The following is a 23,165-nucleotide window of genomic DNA, read 5'->3' on the forward strand; positions in this document are numbered from 1 at the left end:
CTGCATACAATCACAGCAGATAAAACGCGATAAACTGCAGCTACATTACACTGACACCACACATGGCTCCACCGTCTAATCTGCGTGTCTGTGTGTATCCGCAGAGAAATGTGGGCAAGAATTCGCACTTGTTGACACGATGTTAATATGAGTTTATCTCAGGCTGTGAAATAACTGCTGAAGAAGTTGGTATATGATTATTGTCCACCTTTCTCCAAACATAAACATCTGCCATGATCAAACCAATCATCTCCTCTTAATGTGATTATCTCTGCAGTTATGAGGTTATGATTTATAGCAGGTCCTGTCAATTAATTATAAATTGAAATCTAATAATTCACAAATCTAAAGCAGCTATTTTATAGTCTAGGCTTAAACACAATTATTTACAAACCATTGAATATATCACAATGGTAATGTGTTTATGTGACCTGTGGCTGTAACACTGCAACAAGTACTTGATCTATTTGTCTTCACAAAAAGGAAATGAAAGGCTAGAAGGGAGTTGCTGATTAGACAGGACAGTTAGCTGATTTGGTGCCACGTTGTCAGTCAAGTCAGCCACCACAACAGCTATTAGGACCCCATTTGATTTCTTTATTAATGTGTCGGTGAAGGCAGTGATGCTTAATGTGCTGCCTGAAAAACAAGAGGCTCTACTGCAGAATACCACAGATATTTTTATGTGTACACATTTAAACACGCGCGCGCGCGCGCGCGCGCACACACACACACACACACACACACACACACACACACACACACACGCCGTGGGGAGGGTGGGGGGGTTCTTAATTAACAACTCTAATTGAAGCTGCTGCCTTGCATTATTTGGCCTGCTGCTGTCCCAAAACAAGGCCTTCATTCACAGCGCACAACTTTATTACTGCGGATAAACCTTCAATCCATATTATCCTCATAAACTGATGATTCACTGTGCTCATTTGTGCCTTGCTGTGTTTTACACCTGGTGTCACTGGAGACAGTTTGGTGACCAACAAGTTGGCTGTAATTCCTCTCTGGGTCAGAGTACAGATAAATGAGAGGCCTTTGCCTAATGTGTCTGCGTGTCCATGATGTGCTCTTTACACTCTTTGAGGCCGATTGAAGGACCTTAACCTTAAGCTTTAACACTATTATCCTTGGCTGCCACGGTCTTTCGAGATACCCGTATGTGTGTTTAGCTATAGGACGCTGCTCATTTCATTTAACCAGTTGATTTCAGCCCCCTTCTCAATAGCCGACAATGCTCCTATGTGGCGTGGCGTAAAATCCCTCTCTCGAAGCCTTTTATTAACACTCATCCCGACTTTCAGAGGTGCCCTGTGCTCTTTCTCTCCCTCTCTGTATTAGGCCAATATACTATCAGTCATTCATCACCATGACTTGGCACACATTTTCCGATTACGCCAGCAAAGCGTGACTGAAAGGCATGGTGAGATGGAAAGTAACCCCCCCCCCCCCCCCCCCCCCCACACACACACACACACAAACACACACCTCGTTCACCAGCATCAAGACGACATTTTTCCCTAAAACATAATTTATGCCACGAGATTCTCTAATTGTGTCTTAAAGGAAACAGCAGAAAGTAGGAACTCCTCCCCTCTGATCATTGTGCGTGTGTGTTTGTGTATGTGCATGTGTGCGTACGTGCGCATGCGCGTGTATGAGGTTAAAAAATTGTTTAACTGGAGGTCGATTGTTTAACTGAAGTGCTTTCCTATTGTCTATGTGTGTATGTGTCTGCGTGTGTGCGCGTGATCGTGTGTGTGTGTATGTGTGCGTGTGTGTGTGTGTGTGTGTGTGCGTGTGTGTGTGTGTGTGTGTGCATGTGTGTGTGTGTGACCAGGAGCTCTGTGACACGCAGGGGGACAACAAAGGGAGAGGTCTCGCGCCCCGCCGCCCATTCATCCCTTTCTCTCGCGAAGTAATTCCCATTGATTCTTATTGAACGGCGAGTCGCGAGCCCCTCGGGGGAGAGCCGTGTGATTTGTGAAGGGTCGCGAGGACAAGACACGCCCCTCCTCGAGCCCCGGCCATCTGCTCACCAAACACCACAACACCAACCAACCTACCAAATGGCTTCCCTCATCTCTACCTATGTAAAGTCTCTTCATTTCTCTCTTTCTGTCTTCTTCTGTGTGTCTCAGTGAATCTGCTTCTGCTGACTGTCATCTCTTTTATTTCTCTCCATTCTGTCATTTCCAAACTAGAAGCCTTTGTAGGTGAAGCTACTAGTTGCTCGGTGGGTTCCTGGGCCAAATCACAGTGGAGGCATGCAACGGGTATGAGGTGGCCATATGGCCAGTGTGTGTGTGTGTGTGTTTGTGTGCGTGCCAAGAAATGGATGGATGGCCGTCGTGGGAACCTCCACATCATCACCATCACATCAACACACACACACACTGGACACACACACTAACCATTGCACATAGCATGGCAGCCTTTGGTCTGGTCAGTTATAGCAATCAAAGTTCACAGGGAGCTGGAAAGAGGCACAACTCTGGATCATTCAATTTGAGCCAGAACAAATGTAACTCCTTCTATGCTGCAGGTTCCCACATGCACGGCAGGAGAACTGGTATGTTTTAATTAGCTCTGGTGCTCAATGAAATGTTTAATTTGTGCCTGGGCTGAAAGAGTTTTAGTACGGCTGAATAGAGACCAATATTCAATTAGTTGAAGCCCCTGAGCTAGTCAAATTTATTGGATTCATGCATTCGTTCCATCACATCATGTTGAGAGGAGCAGATAGATAGATAGAGAGATAGATAGATAGATAGATAGATAGGTGCAGGTGCAGATCCTGATGTGTTGAGGATCTTTCCTGTGCTGATTATAATGATAAAAGGAGAGTCGTGTGGCTTGATGGATCAGACTCCCCCAGCAACAACAACACTGTGATGTCAGAAACTTGAGACTCACGTGCCCCCCTTCCCAATCAGAGCCACAAAGACCCGGGGCCGCCTATACCTACCATCCCAGTCAGGAATGTAGCAGCTTATGCCACCTGTTAGCCTGAATGTGAGACACAAACTTAAATTACACCTGTGTTATGTTTTGGTGGTCCTGTGTGAGTCATTGTTTACCATTTTATGAAAGACAGAGGGTCCATTTAGTGGAAAAATGTGGATGTAATCTGTAATAAGATGAGGTATTTTTACCTTCTGAGCTTCAGTATCTTCAATATTCCTTTTGAATGGTTTCAATGGTTTCAACACTAGATGAAAACATTTTTTACACTTGGACATCAGATATTCTGTATTTTCCAGTGCTTCATTTAAGTTTGTTTACATTGAGAAGAGCTTAAACTATTAGTCGGTTAGGCCTCATCAATAAGTTAATTGACAGAAAATTAATCGGCAACTTTACTTAGTTTTAGCTTCTCAAATGTGAGGATTTTCTGCTTTTATTTGTCTTTTGTGATATTACATTTTTGTATTTTGGACTGTCGCACTAAACAAGTAATTTGCTGATTCAACATTTATAGACTGATATCCTATAGGCTTTTCATTGATTCATCAAGAAAATAGTAGGAAGATTAACTGATAATGTTGAGTGAAATATTAAAAATTAGATTTTTTGTTTCATGGCTGCACCATTACACTGAATGAAACATCTCTAGATGTTTTATGCATGGTATTATATTACATTTCCCTGAAATTCAGCATAAAATAGTCTTGTTTGTGATTGGAGTTTAAATAAAGTTCTGTAGGTTTTAACAGTGCTTCGCCACATGGTGAATCTGCTTTTGAAGATGATGATGACCCGTGACGAACACAGAATTTGAAATTCCCATGAGACGTCCGGAGCATAATGTTTGATTTGAAACCAAAACAAGCAAACAAACAAACAACAACCCCTGTATTTTGAACAAATCACACTCTCCCTGCTCCCTGAGATCCCTGCCCTGTGGCCCCCTGGGGGTCCTTGGCCTTTAGTTTGAGAACCAGTGGCCTCCAGCAGCAGGATTAGCCAGGCCAGCTGCCCAGAGAGACCCTGGACGCTGACACCAGGCCTGACCCCAGGGTGGCTACTATCAGGGACACTGAGGGGATTTGGACAGCACTTGGTGCGTATATGTGTGTGTGTGTGTGTGTGTGTGTGTTGTTCATTCAGTCGGACAACTGTTGAGCCAGTACAGATTTGGGCAGCGGTGTTCTTTGTATGTGTGTGTGTGTGCTTGTATGGTCAATTCTTTCCGGGGGTTAACTGCTGATCCAGTACAAATGGGAGGTGCTGGGGGGTAGGGCTGAGGGCAGTCGTGTGCTCCTGGAACATCTGCCTCTGTTTCTCCTGAGTCAAGCTTTGGTCAGGAGAGGGGAGGGGTGGAGGAGGAGGAGGAGGAGGAGGAGGAGGAGGAGGAGGAGGAGGAGAAGGAGGAGAAGGAGGCAACGGCTCCTGCTGATCACACATGCTCCTTCCTACTATTAGTTATTTGTGTCCACATAAAGAGGATATATGAAGGGACATGGATGTATATGTTGCTACATACAACAGTATATTTGTGTTTTTATGTATCTATCACTAGTGAGCACATTTGTGGGCACATTTTCATTTTGATATGCAACATGATAGCCTGGTTACAGACATCTAAATTGACGCCCACATCTATGATTTTATTCAGCAATTCAACTAAAGTGAAAACAAAATGAATTTCCAACACTTTCAGTTCAAAACCCTGATAATGCAAGTCAGAAACTAACTAGCTTAATGTCTTCGCTGCCCACAAACAATAGAGGATTATTTTCATGCTTTCTGGCTCTAAGAATGATACTTTTGGTCGGCAGTCATGAGCAGGCTATCCCCCTTTGTCCAACCACGTCACTCCTGGATGAACTCTCTACACTTACATATCACACAGCATTTATTTTAATGTCAGTAACAGTAGCGAGGTGGTGGTGGCTGGTAAATTGGAAGATAGACCTAAATTATCCATCAAGTGCGGCTCCACTCTAGAAAACAATACCCTTTTTCTTCAGTACCTACCTCAATCCTGATCACCAGCCTTGAATTCAACACATAACTGTATAACACACAATAATCTACCTACATTACAGTATGTGCCACTATGTGCTTGGATACGTTATAAAGTTATTATCATCTGTTCTGACCCTCTCATGCCTCTTTTTTGTCTTGTATTGTTACACACTAAAAATCACAATTTGATTTTTAGTGTGTATTGTGTTGAAGTGTCTGTCATGTTGTTGTGCTATGTACAGTGTTGTTGTTTAGTAATTCAGTCTTTTATGAGGATAGCGACATAGACCTAAATCTGAGAAATCACCTTCAGCTCCTCAGTTCATCAGTTTTAAACATAAATCTGTAGCTATAAGACAAGTGGGCGAAGAGAAGAATAGGTATTGCAGCTGTTGATTCAACATCTGCACACATCCAGGGCAGCTGTTTCCTAGAAGCATTCTTAAGGCTAAACAATGGAAGTATGGTCATTTTAGCCGTAGCCGCTATTGGGAAACATGGGCCAAATATGTTGGCCAAAATGTGGTCCTCATGAGTCCAGTGGCCATAACTTTCCGGTGCACACACAGGAGGCAGATTTACAACACAGCTCCTCCTCTCCTTGAAGATCAGTTGACTGGGAGGGGTGGATTGTCTTCCCAGTCCACAGAGCATCTGGCTGAGGAACGACAGATGCTGACAGCTGGACTGACAGCCAGCATATGTCCCTTTCTTTATTTAGCTCAGACAATAGAGTGGAAGGGACGGGGGTGCTTTGTGTTGAATGTAGACCTAATAGCTTGTGACTCCAGAAAAGAGAAGAGCCCCCATTCTCCAGGAGAGCCCAGAGAGCAATTAGCCAGTCTCTGATCCTGGCCTGGAGAGTTTATGGGAAGACTGAGCCTACAAAACCTCAATGGTCCATTCTTATTCATGCCATATTAAGGTGTTTATTTTTTAATTACAGCAGTATGACTAAACATTAAAACTTATATTAACAGTAAATGTTTTATTTTTGGTCCTCGTAGTCTTATATTTGAATGAATCACTAAGATGACTTCCTGAGACTACTATTATATATAACCTAAGATGATGGTCGTGGTGGCTCATGGATGTATCATAAGATGTATTATATTATTATTATTATTATTATTATTATTATTATTATTATTATTATTATTATTATTATTATTATTACTAATAGTAGCAGCAGTAGTAGTAGTAGTAGTAGTAGTAGTGGTATTATAATACATCCATGGGTGGACTCCATGCGCCTACCAGCACGTGTGTTTTGTTTTGCAACGTGATGACGCCACGCGTAGATGACAGGAAGTAATTTGCATAACAACCCATGAACACAACCAGGATACAAGCCGCTCGATTATACCGAGAATTTAAAGTAAGTTGTTAGCTGTGTAAAGCAATATTTGGTCGTAAATGTATTTGCAGACACAACTTAATACATAACGTGATGGTTTGCAACGGCGAGACCCGGAGCTGTGCAGGAATCAATGAGTTTAGCTGTTAGCATTGAGGTTTGTTCTCACTGAAAACTGAATAACCAAACAGAGGGTGATAGGAAAGATATGAGGTAGCAGACACAATATTCTGGCATCATTTAGCATCCTGCCACCTTAAAAAGTTTATAATGAACGAGTCTGTGTCACTGTCTCACCCTGTCTCACTATTTCTGTTTCTGTAGAAATGGGAGTGAAAGGTCTTCAGCAGTTTGTGGACTGCTGTTGTCCAGAGGCCCGTGTGACTGTGAACCTGAGAGAGATGGCCAGACAGCATGCTGCCCAAACCACAGATCACACTACCAGTTGAGTTTCTTCTGAGAAAACTGATTGTACTTTTCAAAAAACTGGGGAGGATATTGATCAAGCTGATATGAATGAATGTGTTTACCTCAAGCAGTTTAATCTCTACTGTACAAATGCAGGTATATACTACATTCAACTGACTACCAGTGTTTGTATGCCTTGTACTATTAATATTATAACATTACTAAGAGCATCTTTATATGTGCTTATTACTGTTAGTCAATGTTAAACTGTTTACTCATCGCAACGTCACTTTATATAACACACTGCATCAATGGCACAAATGTAAATCTGTATATCTACATTTTGTGTATCGTAAGCCGGTCATAGTAATTTACATCATACACATCAGCACTTAATGAAATCTGAGTATATTTCGAATTTATACTTAAATATTACTTTTGGTGATCAACAGCAGTTTATTATATATATATATATATATATATATTCTAAAATAGCATCTCCCTGGACACAGACTCTTTGAACCTCTCCCCTCAGGAAAAAGACTGAGAGCCATAAAAACGTCATCCACCAGCAGACACAGGAACAGCTTCTTCCCAGAAGCTGTTGCTCTTCTAAACAACTGTGCTGTTATCAAACTGGACTTTACATTTCACAGCCCTCATTCAATCCCAGCATTGGTCACTTTAATATATTTAATCAAACTGGACTTTGTACATTGTACATTGCATTCAACCTCGACTGTCACATAATTAAGTATTTATTGCACATGACACATTTAATTTTTGCACTTGTCATCATTTCTTGGTCCGTAGCACAGTCCATATTTCCTTTGTACAGTCAGTATTTCGTTTCAAGTTTTATATATTTCAAAACTATTACTTTTCCATTCTGTTTTCATTTACTTTTGGTACTACTTTGTTTATTTCATTATTATTATTACCTTACTCTTGTTCTATTTTTATTCTTCTATGTTGCATTTGTTGGAGCAAACGCTAAGACACATTGTTTGTATGCTTGCACACTTGGCTAATAAACAGATTCTGATTCTTATCAATAGTGGTAATATTTACCACCACTTTACATCCAGTATTCCTAATTATAAGCCTGGAAATCACATTTGCATGGAAATGATATGGGTAAAATGACCAACCCTGCTGTTGATAACAGACAGACATACATCAGTAATTTTAGTAGTTTGATAGATTAAAGTTGTGCTAACATGGATGCAGATCAAAGTGAAACATTGAGAGGCAGGGCTAGCGGCCCAACATTAAAGGACAGGTTCACAATTTTTCAAGTCTAACACTGAAATAGTTTTTTCTTGCCATAATCTTTCATCCTGTTCATACTGACTGTTAGAAGATCCCTTCATAATGCACTTACAATGTTTATCTGAAGGTAGTATGAAGCTTCAGTCATCCAAATTAGTCAAATCAAATAGACATCTTACAGCCTTTTTAGTGTCAAAGTCCCTCTTTTTGTTACTATACTTCCACAGCAGCTCAACAGGGAAACACAAAGAAGGAATATGATGCTATAAAGACTGTAAATGTGGCAGATATCCATCTGATATGACTAACTCAGACTGCTGAAGCAGCAGTATGAACAGAGGAAAACCTCTTTCAGTGTTTATTTGGACACCTGACTGTTGTTTCAAGACAGACTTGAAAAACTGTGAACCTATCCTTTAAGGGAAAAAAAAGAAGTTTGATCAGCTGCACTTTGTTTAGCTCATTTGTTGAATTGATTAAGTAATTTATGGGATGTTCGTTGGCTCAGAGTGGGTTAACATGCAGGCCCACATTTGTATTTAACTCTCATGTACTGTAGGTCCTACACTCATTGTGGATGGTATGGCCTGCCTGCGCCACTGGTACTCATGTAAGGACTGGGTGTGTGGGGGGCAGTGGAGGGAGTACATGGACGCCCTGAAGAGCTGGGTGGAGAGCTTCACCTCAGCAGGTATTAGACTGGTCTTCTTCTTTGATGGAGTGGTTGAAGAGAAGAAGAGGCGGGAGTGGGTGAGGAAAGAAACACTTTCTTTAAGCATACATGTTTAGATTGTTGTATTTAACACGCCTTTAAATTGTGTCTACTGAAAGACTGTCAGCCCATTGCTGTCTTCAGTTATAGAGTTCTTTCTTTAGGCAGATTAAGCAGATTAAGATATCTCGATTGTATTTCACCTTTAATATAAGGTGCCTACTTGATGTCCTTGAGAACATGCCAGCTCTAACATTTTGGTCATGTTTTTCCGTATCTTCTTGCCCACTTGAATAGCACAAAGCAAAGTGAAGTCATACCCTGTGATTTAACATAGTGACCTTTGAATTAGTAGATTTTACGCAGCTAGTCTTGTGAGATTACATTCACAATCTCTTGTATACAAACAACATCTTTTCCCGTCTACAGGTGAAGAGGAGACGCAGAGTAAACGGGGAGGTGTGTAAGGTATTTCGTCACATTAAGGCACATGGAGAGCAGCCTGGTGGAAATCTCTTCGTTCTTCCTTCTGGCCTGGCAACATTCACACCCTTTGCCCTCAGGTCAAATTTTGGTTCTTGTTATTGGTGTTAATTGTCTCTAATAATGTTGCTCAATATTAATTTCTTCTTATTATAGATTTCATTATTGCTTGCAGGTCGCTGGGTCAGGAAGTGTTTTCCACAGTGCAGGAGGCTGACTATGAGATCGCCAGATATGCCTGTCGTCATGGCAGCATGGGCATTCTGGGACAGGACACAGACTTCCTCATATATGACAGGTTTGTTAAAGTTATTACGTTATAATGTCTTTTTAAATCAGAATAAGTAAAAGCAAGCTGTTACCAAAACTGAAGAGTGTCCTTCTTTAGGGATCAGAACTCTGATCTCTGTTACGGTAAATCTGCATCACCTGTTAAATTATACAGTCAAATACTTAAACCCTGTAGAACTGAGTTACCTGCAGAATGACTTATCCTACTTACTACTTACAGCTCAAGTGCTGAATTTGATTATAGATTGTGGTACTTCATAACATTGATAAGTCATGGAAAACTAATTAAATTAAATTGATAAAATGTGGATAAAATTCCTGATCCAAATGTGTAATTTTGTCTTTTGAAGTGCTCCTTACTTGTCAGTGGCAAATCTGCGGATAGAAAGTCTCACCACTATCCAATACGACCGACAGAGGGTCTGCCGAGCCATTGGACTGTCTGTTACCCAGCTACCACTGCTGGCATGTCTCCTAGGAAACGATGTGGTGTCAGAGGAGCGGATGCAGCACATCAGGAACAATGCCATGGCAACATACAGGTGTCTGAGGTTTTGGTTTGATTTGCTCAATATTAATATTGTGTAATTGTAATAATGTGATCTCTGAATATTTAATTAAAAATGTAATTCCTCTTACCTTCCATGTAGATTCATCACGTTCATCATTTAATACCTTTAGGTATAATAATACGGACACCATGTGCCCTATACTACTTATATATATATACATATACACATACATATATACATACATATACATATACATATATATATATATGTGTGTGTGTGTGTGTGTGTGTGTGTTTGTTTTCCTGCTGCTTGAGTGCTCAACCAAAAATAGCTGACTGAAATCATTTTCCGAGAACTTGTTTCAAACAAAACAAAAATTGTTTTTGATAGCCTTAATCAGAATACTTTAACTTATCTGTTTATGATCTGTGTAGTACTTAAGTCAGCTTTGTGCTCTGTCTTCATTTTTCATAGTTTAGGAAATAAGGAGTTGCTAAACCACACTTGTTTACTTCGGTCTGCACTCTGCTGACTAAAATCACTGATCTCAGCTTAATGTGACGGTGAGCCAAGTTGGTTAAAGATCTGATGAGAACTTCTGTTGAATTCACAGTAAAGCTAAGTCTTCTGTCTCCCAGGGAAATGCATCCTGCTCCGCTCTCTGGAGCTCCTCGGGGGCAGATGGTGCTAGCTGTATCCCAGCTTGTGAGTTCTTTGTGGGGCAGGGAGGAAGAAGAGTCCAGACTTATTCCTCAGTCTCTGAACTTGTCAGATCCAGACAGAGAGCTCCTGGAGAGGGGCGTTCGCTCCTACTTACTGCCTGAACAGGAAGCTTTTCAGCGGGATGACAGCTTTCCCTCCGCCTTTGAGAAATATGTCAGTCCAGAAATATTAAAGGTATGTTCTGTACCACATACGTGTGTTGTTGAAATCTCTTCTGTTTTGAGAGAGTGCCAAATGCCAGATTGGCTAAATATGTCTTTCTTTGTGGTTTTCTCCAGGCGTGTAGAGAGAAGCATGTAGCGGCAGAGGGTTTCATGGTTTACAATGTTGTGTGTGAGGGAGTGGTTGAATGTAGCAACAGTCTGGAGGATGAAGAGGACAATGAACTGCTGCCTCAGGCCCTCGTCTACAAGTCCTGCAGACAACACATCTACAGTCTGCTGCTGCTGCACAGGCGTGATGGTAGGACAGCAGACATACAGGATGGGTCACACACACTCATACACAAACGTTTGTTGACATAAACGCACACATGCTGACACACACATTCTGGAAACCCCATATGCACAGTCAGAAAATCACAACACACATGTAAATGTAAACATACACTGCTGAGGAGAAAGTAAATTTCAGTTGATGGTATACAAGCCCTGCAGACTGTTCACATACACATGGACATACACATATCTGCACACTTCGGAGGAAATACACGCTCGGCAGTGGAGTTTGTGTTGTCACCTTTTTATGTTGTGCAGTGAGGAGAAGTCAAACTAAGTGTAACCTTGACTGTTATGTGTGTGTTTTCAGGCAGCATCGTTGAACCTCCAGCAATCAGGGAATGGTTTGTCTACCCTGGAAACCCTCTGAAGGAACCTGACTTGGTCCACCCCGTCCCAGTTAGCCTCCCATGTACTGTACCTGCTGGTTTCTCAATATACTAGTCTCTGTATTCTTAGGCTCAGGTTAGGATTTAACTCTAGTTAGGCCAGCTGATGCAAGTTAAGAAAATGAGGAAATAAGGTCTTTTTATATAATTTCCCTTGTTCGGATGATGATAAACTGTTCCAGTTTTGGGTAGTGCTCTGCAAGTTTACAATGCTCCAGGTAACGAGCAACAAAAGTAGTCATGTGGTTTCCCTGGAATGATGTATCCCTCTCTAATGAGCAAGTGGTTTCAGAATATTTGCCTCTGGATGGAAAAGACAGTGAAATCAAGCTTAATATGTTTAACACATTACAGACATCTGGTCATGTTAGTGTTTTCAAGGCCAAACACCAAAGTATTGTGTCTGTGTCTGAATTTGTAGGCCATCAGCCCAGTCTGGACTTGTTGTGGTTCGGCACTGGTCCTGACATTTCTACTCTTCGTCTGGTGTCCTTTTTTTCAATTTTTGACTGCCAGGAGTTCTCTGAGTTGTATGGAGCTATGGAAGACTCTCTCCTGGCTGCTCTCTGTCTAGTCACCTACATAGCCCTCCAGGTAATGTTAACTTTTTATGGTTTGATATATTTTAGCACGTAATGATGAAAGAAAACAGATGTCATAAGTCAAATTCAAATGAATGCTGAGGAGAGCATTTATTGAACCAAAATCACATTAATTAAACAGGAAAAGGTGGACACACTTTTTCTAAAGTCTTCATAAAGATGAGTAAGGCGGATTCACATTCCCAATCAAAGATTTGTACATTCAGTCAAATGTTTTGATCATTAGACTTATTTCCTCTAACTAAATGTATAAAAACAATCACAAATGGCAAATTAATTTAGTTTTATTTTATTTTAATTGAAAAGACATACAAGTGATTTTCTCTGAAGTTACTAGTACTTATTTCAAGTGCACAACCTTCTTTTGAGTGATATTTGATGTTCCAGTTGCAGAAAGCATGAAAACATCGTTAGTAACGGGCAGGTTGAAAATGATGACGTCTCCACTGTGTTTGATATGTCTCTCTTTTGGTTTTCATTTGCCCAGCTGCGTGTTTTGCTTCGGCACCAATGAATAAGTTAAGCTGTTAAATGAAACGGTTGAATACAATGCATTCAGTTTGTATTTAGGCATTTCAGCCAAGATAATGGCAGCATATGTGGAGTAAAGCTATACTTGGTGATTTATGTAAACAGAAAATGAAAGACCAAATGTTATTTGGTGACACTTAAACATACAAGTCAGCTTTTGATTTGGGATTAGCATCTATAACACATATACAACAATTATTCTGCTCTTTTGTCAACATGTGATGTGAAGTTAAACATCTCTTGTTGACGGTCTGTTCTGTGTTGTTTTGTCATGGCTTGATGGTAACCATTATCACCCACTGAGTGCCCAGTTTAGCCACAGACACCGGTCTTTGCAGCTGCAGCTCTTACGTCAACAACTGCTCTGATAACCACCCGAGGGCTTTGAACAGAGCCATTTCTTAATTCGCCTCACTACATTTCTGTTTTTATTTTGGGCGTAAATTTTAAGCTATAAACATTTTTGATGTGTGTAATCCTTATGTAACGCCTCATGATTGCTTTTCAGTGTATGTGAAAAAAGAGCTTTTGCTTTTGTGCGTTTTGCATGGACGTCATCTGAACTCCAAAACAACAGAGATCACAGGATCACTTGGACAAAAGTACATGCGTCATTTTGCTGAAGATAAACAAAAATTATACTTAGAGTTTATCCTCATTTAATCAACTTCGCTATGAACAATTTTAAAAGGAAATGTGAATGAAAATATTGTCCTGAGCTTTCAGACGTTTTGACTTTCTTTGCATATTTAACAAGAGTGCTTTAACTTAAACATCTTTGTGTTGGGAAATGTATAAAATGCTTAGTTTCTTTAGATTTCTTTTTACAATGTTAGTGCTGTCTCCTTCTGTAAATCTCATTTGAAAAAAAGGATGACAGTTCCTGCTTTCTGATGCTTGTTCTCTAAAATGAATAAGTGAATGAATGATGAGCAGAAAAACATCTCATTCACATTATCCTTCCCTGCTTTAAGATGTTTTAGCTACCAGTAGGCTACCAGAAGTGTTTTAATCAAACAAATCTATTCGCCATTCAAAAGAAAAATTGTGAAATGGCTTATGAAATGACCACCTTTTCTTTAAATCAATGTACCTGATAAATTTGTTTGATTAAACACTCATTACAATTGATTACACTATTAGCTTAAAGGCAAATTAGATAACTGCAGCTTCCAGACAGATTTTTGGACAAACTGTCAGACGGACACTTTTAACCGGTTGTTTAAATGGACGAAGGACCAACAGACAGGCTGAAGAGCAGCTTGTTAGATGGACCGTTAGACGAGTAGACAATCAAAGATGAGCAGACAGGCTGACAGACAACAGTAGCTGTTGTTGTCTGATCACTGCTGCATTCACATTCACTCGCCACTCTTCTATTTAAATAGCTTCAGGGTTTGTTTGTTTTGAACACACAACTGGGCAGCCTTGTTTCTGCAGTCAGCATTGTTTCTTTCTCTGTTGAATTGTTGCGCAGAGAGCAGACAAAACAAACTGACCCACATAGAAGACACACTGGGATGTGATTGAATTGGCTAACCATATATTTGCCTCTGTGTGTGTGTGTGTGTGTGTGTGTGTGTGTGTGTGTGTGTGCGCTTGTGCTTGTGTGTTTGTGTATTTGTGTGTGTCCAGGTACCAGCTCTGTCTTTAGAGGACGTGGATGCTTACCTGAGTCAGGCTGTGTGTCTGAGACTAAAATCCCCTCAGGAGCTTCAACAGATCAAGGTCAGCTACAAGCACAAACACACAACACATACTGTAAACAAGGTCAATCATTCTTTTATTTTTAGTGATTTCAATCAATCATAGCCAGATTTTGTAAGACAATCAGATTTCTTTTTTGTAATTTTCACCTCATTTTTATGTCCTAGTGCACCAAAAAATGTTGTGTTCTCTGCTGTTTACAGTACAGCTCAGAAAATGTTTCCAGTAATTAGAAAGTGAAGAGAAAAATGGAGAGAAAACAAGCTGCTGAATGAGAGTCTGTTGAAGAAAACAAACAAACAATTTTGGTTTAACTGTGTGATGGTATTTTTGTATTATAGACTTTTCAAATATGATTTTCACCAAATTCTTTATATTTCAAAATGAACATGGATAAATGTCCAGATTTTTTTAAAATAAAGGCTAAAATAATGAGACCTTCACATATTTGTACAAACACAACCTCAGTGTTGATGTGGTTAAACAGATTGAAAGAATTTCTGTGTTAGAAAACATCACTGATGTAATTTATTAAAGAGCATATGTGACTTTTAAAACAGATGTTTTCAATAATAGCTGATGGTTAAATAAATATAATCAAGTGATTTAATTGTAATTAGAATTTCTTTGGGTTTGATTCATCAAAACAAGCAATTTGAAGACATCAACCTGAGCTCCGGGAACTTTTGATGAACATTTTGACATATTTGAAAAATGATTAATCAGTTATTCAGAAGAAATAACTGATTAATCAATAATGAAAATAATCATTAGTCGCAGTCCTGATCTAGACAGCGCGGTGACTGAAACCAGTGAGGCACCGATACTTCTATCTTCTCACGGTGAACTCGGCTGATGAGACTTGTGAGCTCCCAGTTACCAGAATCAGAGAGTCAGCTTTGCTTTTCCATTCTCTGGGAAAATGGCCGTGCTGCTTGCTGCCTTGTTGTAGCCCCATTTATTTTTACTGCTTAATTACCATACTTACGTCTAGTAATTTGTATTTTTGCTGCTCGTCTGTTTTCTACACAATAATTAGGGCTGGGCGTTGATTTGAATATCCTGTCTGGGAGAAGTTCAGTGCTGCAGGAGGGGAGTCAACTGAGTGACACATATATAAAACACATGATATATGCACATATGCACTGAGATGTGGGTTATCAAACTGTCAATTTTAGGTTTTTGATTGTGTTTTCATTTGCACATGCGTGTGTGTGTTGAACCTGCAGAGAGATACAGATTCACATATATACAAGAGCAACGTCCACACATCAGGATATCACAGTACAAATTGAAAATCTGCCTTTTTATTCCACCAAAATGCGCAAAATAGTTTTTTAAAATGAAAGTTAATTTATTAGAATGCTGTGTATATGTGTGTGTGTGTGTGTGTGTGTGTGCTCAACTGAGTGAAAATGAGTCACAACATTTATTTGTGTGTGTTTAGGGGAAAGGGGTTGTGGGGAGGTTTTGGGATGCGTTGGTTTTGTTGCAACATTCCTCCCCATGGGACTGTGATTGTGGTGTGTGTGTGTGTGTGTGTGTGTGTGTGTGACAGAGAGAGTGTGCTGGCGACAGTCGCCTGTCTGACGCTCACCACACAGATCTATTTACATCAAACACACTCCGCCCCGCTGGACACACACACACACAAATTCTTGTGCGTCTGTGTTTCTGTCTTTTGTCTTTCTCTCACTTTGTGTGTACTCATATTCTACTACTTTTTACACTCGACCACTTTCTCTTTCTCAGTCTTTCTTCACGTTGCTCTTTATCTTTTTCTCTCTCTCTCTCTCTCTTTGTGTTGGTTTGTTTGTGTGCACCGTCAGGCTTTTGTGTCTCTGTCCAGTGGTTCATTGTTTTCAGAAGGTGAAGCTGTGTTTGACTGGAAGCAGGTGGCAGGCAGGGCTGTATGTGAGTGTGTGTGTGTGTGTGTGTACACGTAATCACTGTTATCAGTGCTATCTTCCAGAGAACAGGTGAGAGCAGATAGCACACACACACACGGAGAACAGCTGCCTGCTGTTAGCGACTGCTGTCATTACTTTAAGCTTGTATATCATCCTCTTTTTATTTGTTGATCTCATCCAGTTTCTTCTCTCTGTTCCTCCCCTTTATGGCCATTAACAGTTTCCTTTCCTTTTATCAATCAACTCATACTAACACAGCTGATCACTTCTGTCAGCTAAAGATAGCTAGTTAGATAGCTAGCTAGCGTAGAGTAAAGTGACGAGAGGTGACGTGAAGTGGGTGGTCTGACTCTTTTATAGCTCTGTTATTTATGTGTCAGTGCTGAGCAGATGATGTTGTGCAAATTTGTGTTGGGAAACACCAATTATTTCAGCAGCTGTGAATAGAAGTTTAAGAAATGTGTTCCAAGTGGTGACACTGAGCATATTGAAGGAACAGATGGTTTTCTACAGCAGAGCTCTTTCAATGATGCTGATATTTGTAGAGTGTTAATTGAAGTCAAACTTACTATTAATGCCTCAAACATTATGTCTCAATTCAAGCTCTATTAATATGAATAGTATGATGATATTGCCACTTTGTCATCAAAATGATGCATTTTATTTAAAGCTCAGGAAAAAAAGCCAGCATGTGCATCTTGAGTTAAGTTTTTTGAATCAAATCAAGATACATATCTTGTAATAATAGTGTACATTTATTGATTATATTTGTAAACTGGTCTGTCTCCATGGACAATGGCTGTGTGGTCCGTTACTGTGGTGGACTGAGGATCTGTTTTTTAGTTTGTGAAAATTTGAGGTGAAGGAATTTATTGTCACATGTGGTGGAGTGAAGTGTGACTTGCTGGCAGCTCAGAAGAGTCACTACTGCTGCTGCTGCTGCTGTGTCATCTGCAAATTTAAAGTCCAACAATTTGTGACAGAAGATACAACAAAGCGCCAGGCCTTGTAATAAAGATGTGCTACCAACCAAATGTGAACCAAACTTCTTTCTTTCTTGGCTCTCAGCTTCCTGTCCTCTCCAGTCGGGCAGTGCAGCTGGGATCGCTCTATGTTCGAGGACTGAGCCACCTGCTGGGTGCAAACTCTGCCAGCGGCTGCCCGCTGCCCAGCGCTGCCCTGCTGCCTTGGCACAGCTTCGACGGACGGCTGTTCCACTCAAAGTACCTGCTGTCACACAGCGGCGCAGAAGACACTGTGCTGTTGGACAGCGATGTGAGTGGAGACAGAAAAACAAAAAGGGGAATGTGTGTGTCAGAGAGAAAAGTGACAAAGTTGTCTTCTGTCTATTCTATCATACATGAATAAGATGATTTTGAGTCATGTGTCTTAATCATGAGTAAGTTAAGTGAGTTACTGTCTGCCTCTCCTTCCAGTCTTCCTGTCTGTCTCTGTTTCTCCACCTGAGAGAGAAACTTACAGAGGCTTGCAGGAGGAGAAGCAGAGTCCTGCAGTCCAGACCCAGCCCAGAAGCCAGATACAGAGACAGACACACAGGTGAGATATCTGACTGACCGACTGATACACATCACCCACTGACCACTTCAGCCACCTGCCAAGTGAACTCTCTCCTCCCGCTCGTGTCTGGTGTTTGTGAGCCATTATTTGTTCTGTGGGTCGCTGCTCGTATATATTTATCCGAAACAATTTACGGTTCTCCGTTGTTCCGGGTAGCATAATTATGCTGCCATTTTGGCGAGGGCTCTTTGAAGAAAGAGTGTTTGATCTTGAGACTGTCCCGGTTAAATAAAGGTCAGAGAGAGAAAAACATTTTGACCTGAATTAAGAAATTTTATGGTGTCTCTAGGGCGCCCTGGTGGACTAGTGGTTAAGATACAGACCATATAACCACAATAACCTCGGTGCAATTCCTGCTTGGGACCTTTATTGCATGTCATGACTTTCTCTCTTCCTATGTTTCCTGTCGTTATCTATACTGTGAACTATGCAGTACAAAAGAAAAATGCCAAGAGAAACATCATAACAGCAGAGTAATGATGTTTCTATTATTTTTAAGGCTCCAGTAGTTCAGTTTTTATTTTTTGGAGCCAGTCTTTGTTATTCAACACTGGCCAGAGCTCAGAGAACTGAAGAGAATCCAGTGATTTGAATGGCAGAAACACACTGTAGCTCATATAAAAAAAAAAAAAACTGATGAAAATACTCCTGGAGCCAAATGGAGAAGTACCATTTTAATCTGACAGTTGATCTGTGGTTGTAGTTCTCTGGTGCCCCTCACAGAACCACATTACCCAGAGGGCCGTGCTGTAACGAGCTCCATGTGTGCTGTGGCCTTAACACATACCACGCTGTGTGTGCACACACGCACACGTGCACGTTTGGATCCGAGACTTGCTTTGTCAGTGCGCTAGTAATAGTAGGTTTCTGTTTATAGGCTGGGAGAGCTCTATTTTAAGACACACAACAAGACTAACTGATTACAGGCTTCTCTCTCTGTCTCTCCCCTCTTTCTGCTCCCCTTCCCCTCAGTTGTTCCCCTCTGTTTTACTCTTCATCCTTTTATTTTCTCCGTCCTTCCCTCTCCCCCTCTTTTGATTCCCCTTTTCATGTTTTGCTGTTGTTCTCTGAGCCTTCAGACTTCAGACTGGAGATACATGCAGTCTTCACCATCTAACACACCTACTGAACTGGTCATGTTGCCTGTCAATATACTGTACAAAGGTCTTCGCTGTAGTGTGCAGGATATTCTATATTTTTCTTACTATCAGCAAATCCCTTAACAAACAGTCACAAATATATATTTTCATTTCTAGAAAAGAGGCTCAGTAATTTCCTAAAGTAGCTGGACACTGTAGTTTTTAGCAAAAGTTACTCAGAAAGGAGTGAATTGTGTATTTGCTTGGTACTTTCTCAGGATGCAGATTTGGTGTACTGACTAGTATTTATGGCAGCAGAACAGTGTGTGTTGGATTGACTCAAAATAAATGACAGTGCCCATGTTCACTGTAGTGAAGGAACATGTCACTTAGTGCAACAGTCTTAGTCACTGATGTGTTTTTAATCATTTTTGGACAGAAATGAAGTTCTACAGTGCAGAGGAATACACTATATCAGGTTTCAGCTACAGGATTTCAGAAAATACTGAAAATTGCCCATCACAAGATCGCGTAGTCTAAGTTGACGGCTTCAAATGCCTTTTTTAATTCAACTGACAGTCCAAAACCCAAAGAAATTCAATTTGTTACCAGAGACAAGCAGCAAACATCCACATTTAAGAAGCTGGAACCAGTGAATTTTTGGCTCTTTCGCTAAAAAGATTTCTTAAACAATTAATCAGTTACCAAAATAGTTGCAGATTTATTTTCACTGGATTCAATAATCAATCGATAAACTAACTGTTTCAGCTCCAGTCTTCACACAGGATTTGCTGACAATAAGAAAAATATAGAACATCACCAGATTTATCATTTAAGCAAAGCCCCGCTCCCTGTCGGTACAAGACTTGTCTGTAGTTTACAGACTCCATCCTGCTCAGTGGTCAATCAGCGAGGACGAGTCAGCAGTAGCTCATGAAATGTGAACCCGTAGTTTCTATTCAACCCAGTGACTTATAAACCTTTTATATCAACTGTTTCTAAAAAGCGACTGCATGCCATGTTGGCGCAGAGTCTTCGATTTGCGCCGAACTGTCTGCTTTTTGCCCAAGTCAACCCCTGTGGGTCTCATGAGGATGTTTCTGGTTTTATAGATGGAAGGCTATACACTCTTTATACCTCAGTGTTTCATTTCTGCCAGACGCAGACAGCAATCATTACTACAGAACTGTGGGGGATATGGAGTGTGTGTGTGTGTGTGTATGTGTGTGTGAGAGAGAGAGAGAGAGAGAGAGACAGAGAGAGAGTATGTGTGTGTGCGTGAGAGTAGTGGTGGCGCTATGTGGTATCGTTGAGGGCCCGGTTTGGTTTTTGTTTGGAATCAGGCCTGATGTTTAGTCTCCTCAGCAAATATCTCCTCTGCCTGCCTGCCCTCGCAATTACACTTGAACAGTGAATCCAGTGTAGTTGCTCTCCCATGTCTCTACAGTTTATTTCTGTCCAAAAAAGACACAAAGTAAATGAAAACAACCTCATTTTCAGATTTACTCACATTTTTTTGTGGAGTATATTTTACTCTGCTCTGACTGAGAGCGATGGTGTACCTCTAATCTGTCCTCCGATAAATTAACTGTTAACTCTATCATAGAAATCTAATCTCTCTAATCTTATTTGCCTCCCTCTTTTGGTTTAATCTGAATCTAAATCTTGAGTTTTCCAAAAGACATAACATCGACAGAAATAGACCTGGGTGCTTGTGGCCTGCTTGACACATCGCTGGCTTACGCATGGCATGCTTTCATCTGCTTTTTTTCTGCATTTTCACACTCAGTCAGTGGGTTGATGGTAGGATGGCGGCCTGATTTGGCCTTGAAGGCTAGAGCTCCCTTCTGGTGAGATCTAAAGTTGGACTTGATGTCTTATTTCAAGCACTTTGTAATTGGCTAAAAATCTGCCACATCTGTCAAATCTCCTTAAGTGAAAAGTACATCAGGGGCGTTTCTGAATTTGGTGCAGCGGTTAAACAGGAGTCAAGAAACATTTCGCTCATTTTTATGACCCATAATTGAGCAAATGTTACCAACTACAATAATCTAAAACATCATTTTGGATGAAAACAATACAAAAATCTGTTTCATCTTAGTTTACATGACAGTTTGACAAGGAGATCTGATGGCATCCAGCTTCATGAGACTTTTTTTCTTTCTTTGAATAATTCAGCTTTCAACACTGGCGACGTTTGTCAGACTCAATGACTGCATATGTCCTCTGTGATTGTTTTGTTTTTTGCTTTTCCGTGCGGGTAGCCTTGAAATGATTGTGGACAGACTTAAAAGGCAAGCTGTGTGTGTGTGTATAAAAGACGAGGGAACAATTGCAATACTTTTTGCATTGCATCATGGAATGGGGCATTTAACCAAGATTGTTGATTGAAAAGTCAGTGCTGAAGTATCAAACATAATTTATCACTTATGGATTCCATCAAAGTTCATTTTCAAACATGAAAAGGTGATCTATAATTCAGCAGAAAAACATCTTATGGATGGACGCTGTGTACCTGAGACTGAGAAACTGAATCCAAGTGATAGTTATATTAATATCACCTCTAAAAACCTGGTTCAAATGTGATTTTTTTTCTCTTTAACATTAAATATTCATGGCTAAAAAGTGACAATCAAAGTCACAGCTCAGACAAAAAAACATCTTTAGTTAGTTCATTAAGGAGTCAACACTCGGGTTGCACCCAAGATGTAGAGGTTAAGATGTTGACTATAAACCACAGCGTTCCTGCTTTGACTCCAACTGGGGATCTTTGTTGCACTTCTCTCTCTTTCCTCTCTTGACGTCTCGCTGTCTAAAAAAAAAACAGAAATACAGAAACCTCTCATAAAAAAATAGCCAAATTTGAGGTAATTCCAGCTGAAAGAGTGTGTTGATGTAGGAGTTATTGCTTATTGAAAGAATCTGGTTGATAAAATCATTTTTCAGGGCCTTTAAATATTACTTTTCTCACTTTTAGGTTGGTCTTCAGGTGGCGGCGAGAGCTGGAGGGAGATGACAGGAGGTCATCGAAGTGGAGGAGGTTGGAGGGAGAGAGGAGAGTCAAGACAAGACCAAGGTGGATATGAAAACCAAGAGCGCATGTGGGAGAGAGGAGGACACAGAGGACGAGGGATGAGAGGAGGTCAACATTTTCACCCTCAGTCTTATCCTTACTGCAATGATGGAGGTCTCCAGAGCACGAATCCTCCTCCGAAACAGTCCAGAGGCAGATCGTATCGCAGCAGAGGGAGATACCAGCTGGCTCCGAGGTAACACCAGTACCCTTTTCTGTTCTTCTCTCATGTTTCTCCTGTTCTTATGTGTTGTATAATGTCATGTTTCTTCTCTCTCCTCTCTCCTCAGATGGTCGCAGCCTCCTGGTCCCGGAACATAAACTCGACCCTGACAGAGAGGAGAGGAGTAGAGGATTAGAGGGGAGGACTTGAGGAGTTAAGAGGATGGGAAGGACCTGATGAAAGGAGTGAAGGAATCAAATTTCTCTGAACAAACTGATTAGTGAATTACCCGTCAAGAATAATGTTTGTCTAACGGATGCAGTAGATAGAAAAATGGGGATTAAGAGGAGGCAGAAAGAAGAGATTAAGAATACTTTGTGTCATTTGCTAGTTTTAACTCTAAATTTGTCTTTTTGTTCATCGTTTTAAGTCAGTCACAAGCCTCCTCCTTCATCTCAGGGAGACTACATTTCTCACTGTGACAGAAATGAACTGTACGAAGGAGAACCCACCAAACAAACACAACGACCCACTTCAAACATGCACTGAGAAGTGGATTAATGGTTAATCCTCAAGCCTGTTTTTTCCTCTTATCTTTCACAATAAAAAGCAAAGATCTTAAGAGCTGTGTGTATCCAGTGCCATAATCCTTTTAAAGTAATGGTTTTAACTAGAGAAACAGTCATGCTGGTATCGAATATCGGCTGAAACAGGACAGCAGCACCAGAGATTTATACACTTCTATAATCTGATACCAGGAGTCATGAATGACATGTCAAAAATTAAGTAAAGCAACTGAAGTTTCTGTTTATTCAGATACAAAAGAAAGTTGTCAGTAATGGACTCTAATGGGGTTATACTTGAAACACTTTGTTTTGTGCTTTGTGCCGACCAG

At 40.6% G+C, this 23,165-nt stretch overlaps 1 protein-coding gene across 3 annotated transcripts; it reads left to right on the forward strand.

Moving 5' to 3' along the window:
• The first annotated feature begins 1,902 nt into the window (after window positions 1-1,902).
• Window positions 1,903-22,892, forward strand: fam120b (family with sequence similarity 120B). 3 transcript variants are annotated; one of them, XM_042419161.1, is made up of 16 exons: window positions 1,903-2,105; window positions 2,217-2,288; window positions 6,665-6,784; window positions 8,580-8,770; window positions 9,162-9,295; window positions 9,391-9,513; window positions 9,857-10,048; window positions 10,657-10,915; window positions 11,020-11,203; window positions 11,549-11,650; window positions 12,049-12,221; window positions 14,396-14,488; window positions 17,446-17,652; window positions 17,814-17,934; window positions 22,012-22,303; window positions 22,398-22,892. In XM_042419161.1, the coding sequence occupies exons 3-16, from the start codon at window positions 6,667-6,669 to the stop codon at window positions 22,426-22,428; spliced, it is 2,220 nt and encodes a 739-aa protein (XP_042275095.1). In that variant the 5' UTR covers window positions 1,903-2,105; window positions 2,217-2,288; window positions 6,665-6,666; the 3' UTR covers window positions 22,429-22,892. The 3 variants fall into 3 exon arrangements, with proteins under 3 accessions (XP_042275095.1, XP_042275086.1, XP_042275101.1); XM_042419152.1 differs by lacking the exons at window positions 1,903-2,105; window positions 2,217-2,288 and adding an exon at window positions 6,289-6,361; XM_042419167.1 differs by lacking the exons at window positions 1,903-2,105; window positions 2,217-2,288 and adding an exon at window positions 6,388-6,497.
• Window positions 22,893-23,165: the final 273 nt, after the last annotated feature.

Source organism: Thunnus maccoyii, chromosome 1 (assembly GCF_910596095.1).
Source record: "Thunnus maccoyii chromosome 1, fThuMac1.1, whole genome shotgun sequence".
Lineage (NCBI taxonomy): Eukaryota > Metazoa > Chordata > Actinopteri > Scombriformes > Scombridae > Thunnus > Thunnus maccoyii.

What these genes read in the sequence shown, in the direction of transcription:
- fam120b (XM_042419161.1), top strand. Translation starts at nt 6,667, where the DNA reads ATGGGAGTGAAAGGTCTTCAGCAGTTTGTGGACTGCTGTTGTCCAGAG. An exon ending in AACCACAGATCACACTACCA is followed by an intron (nt 6,785 to 8,579) that starts GTTGAGTTTCTT and finishes CATGTACTGTAG; the next exon opens with GTCCTACACTCATTGTGGAT. An exon ending in TTCACACCCTTTGCCCTCAG is followed by an intron (nt 9,296 to 9,390) that starts GTCAAATTTTGG and finishes TATTGCTTGCAG; the next exon opens with GTCGCTGGGTCAGGAAGTGT.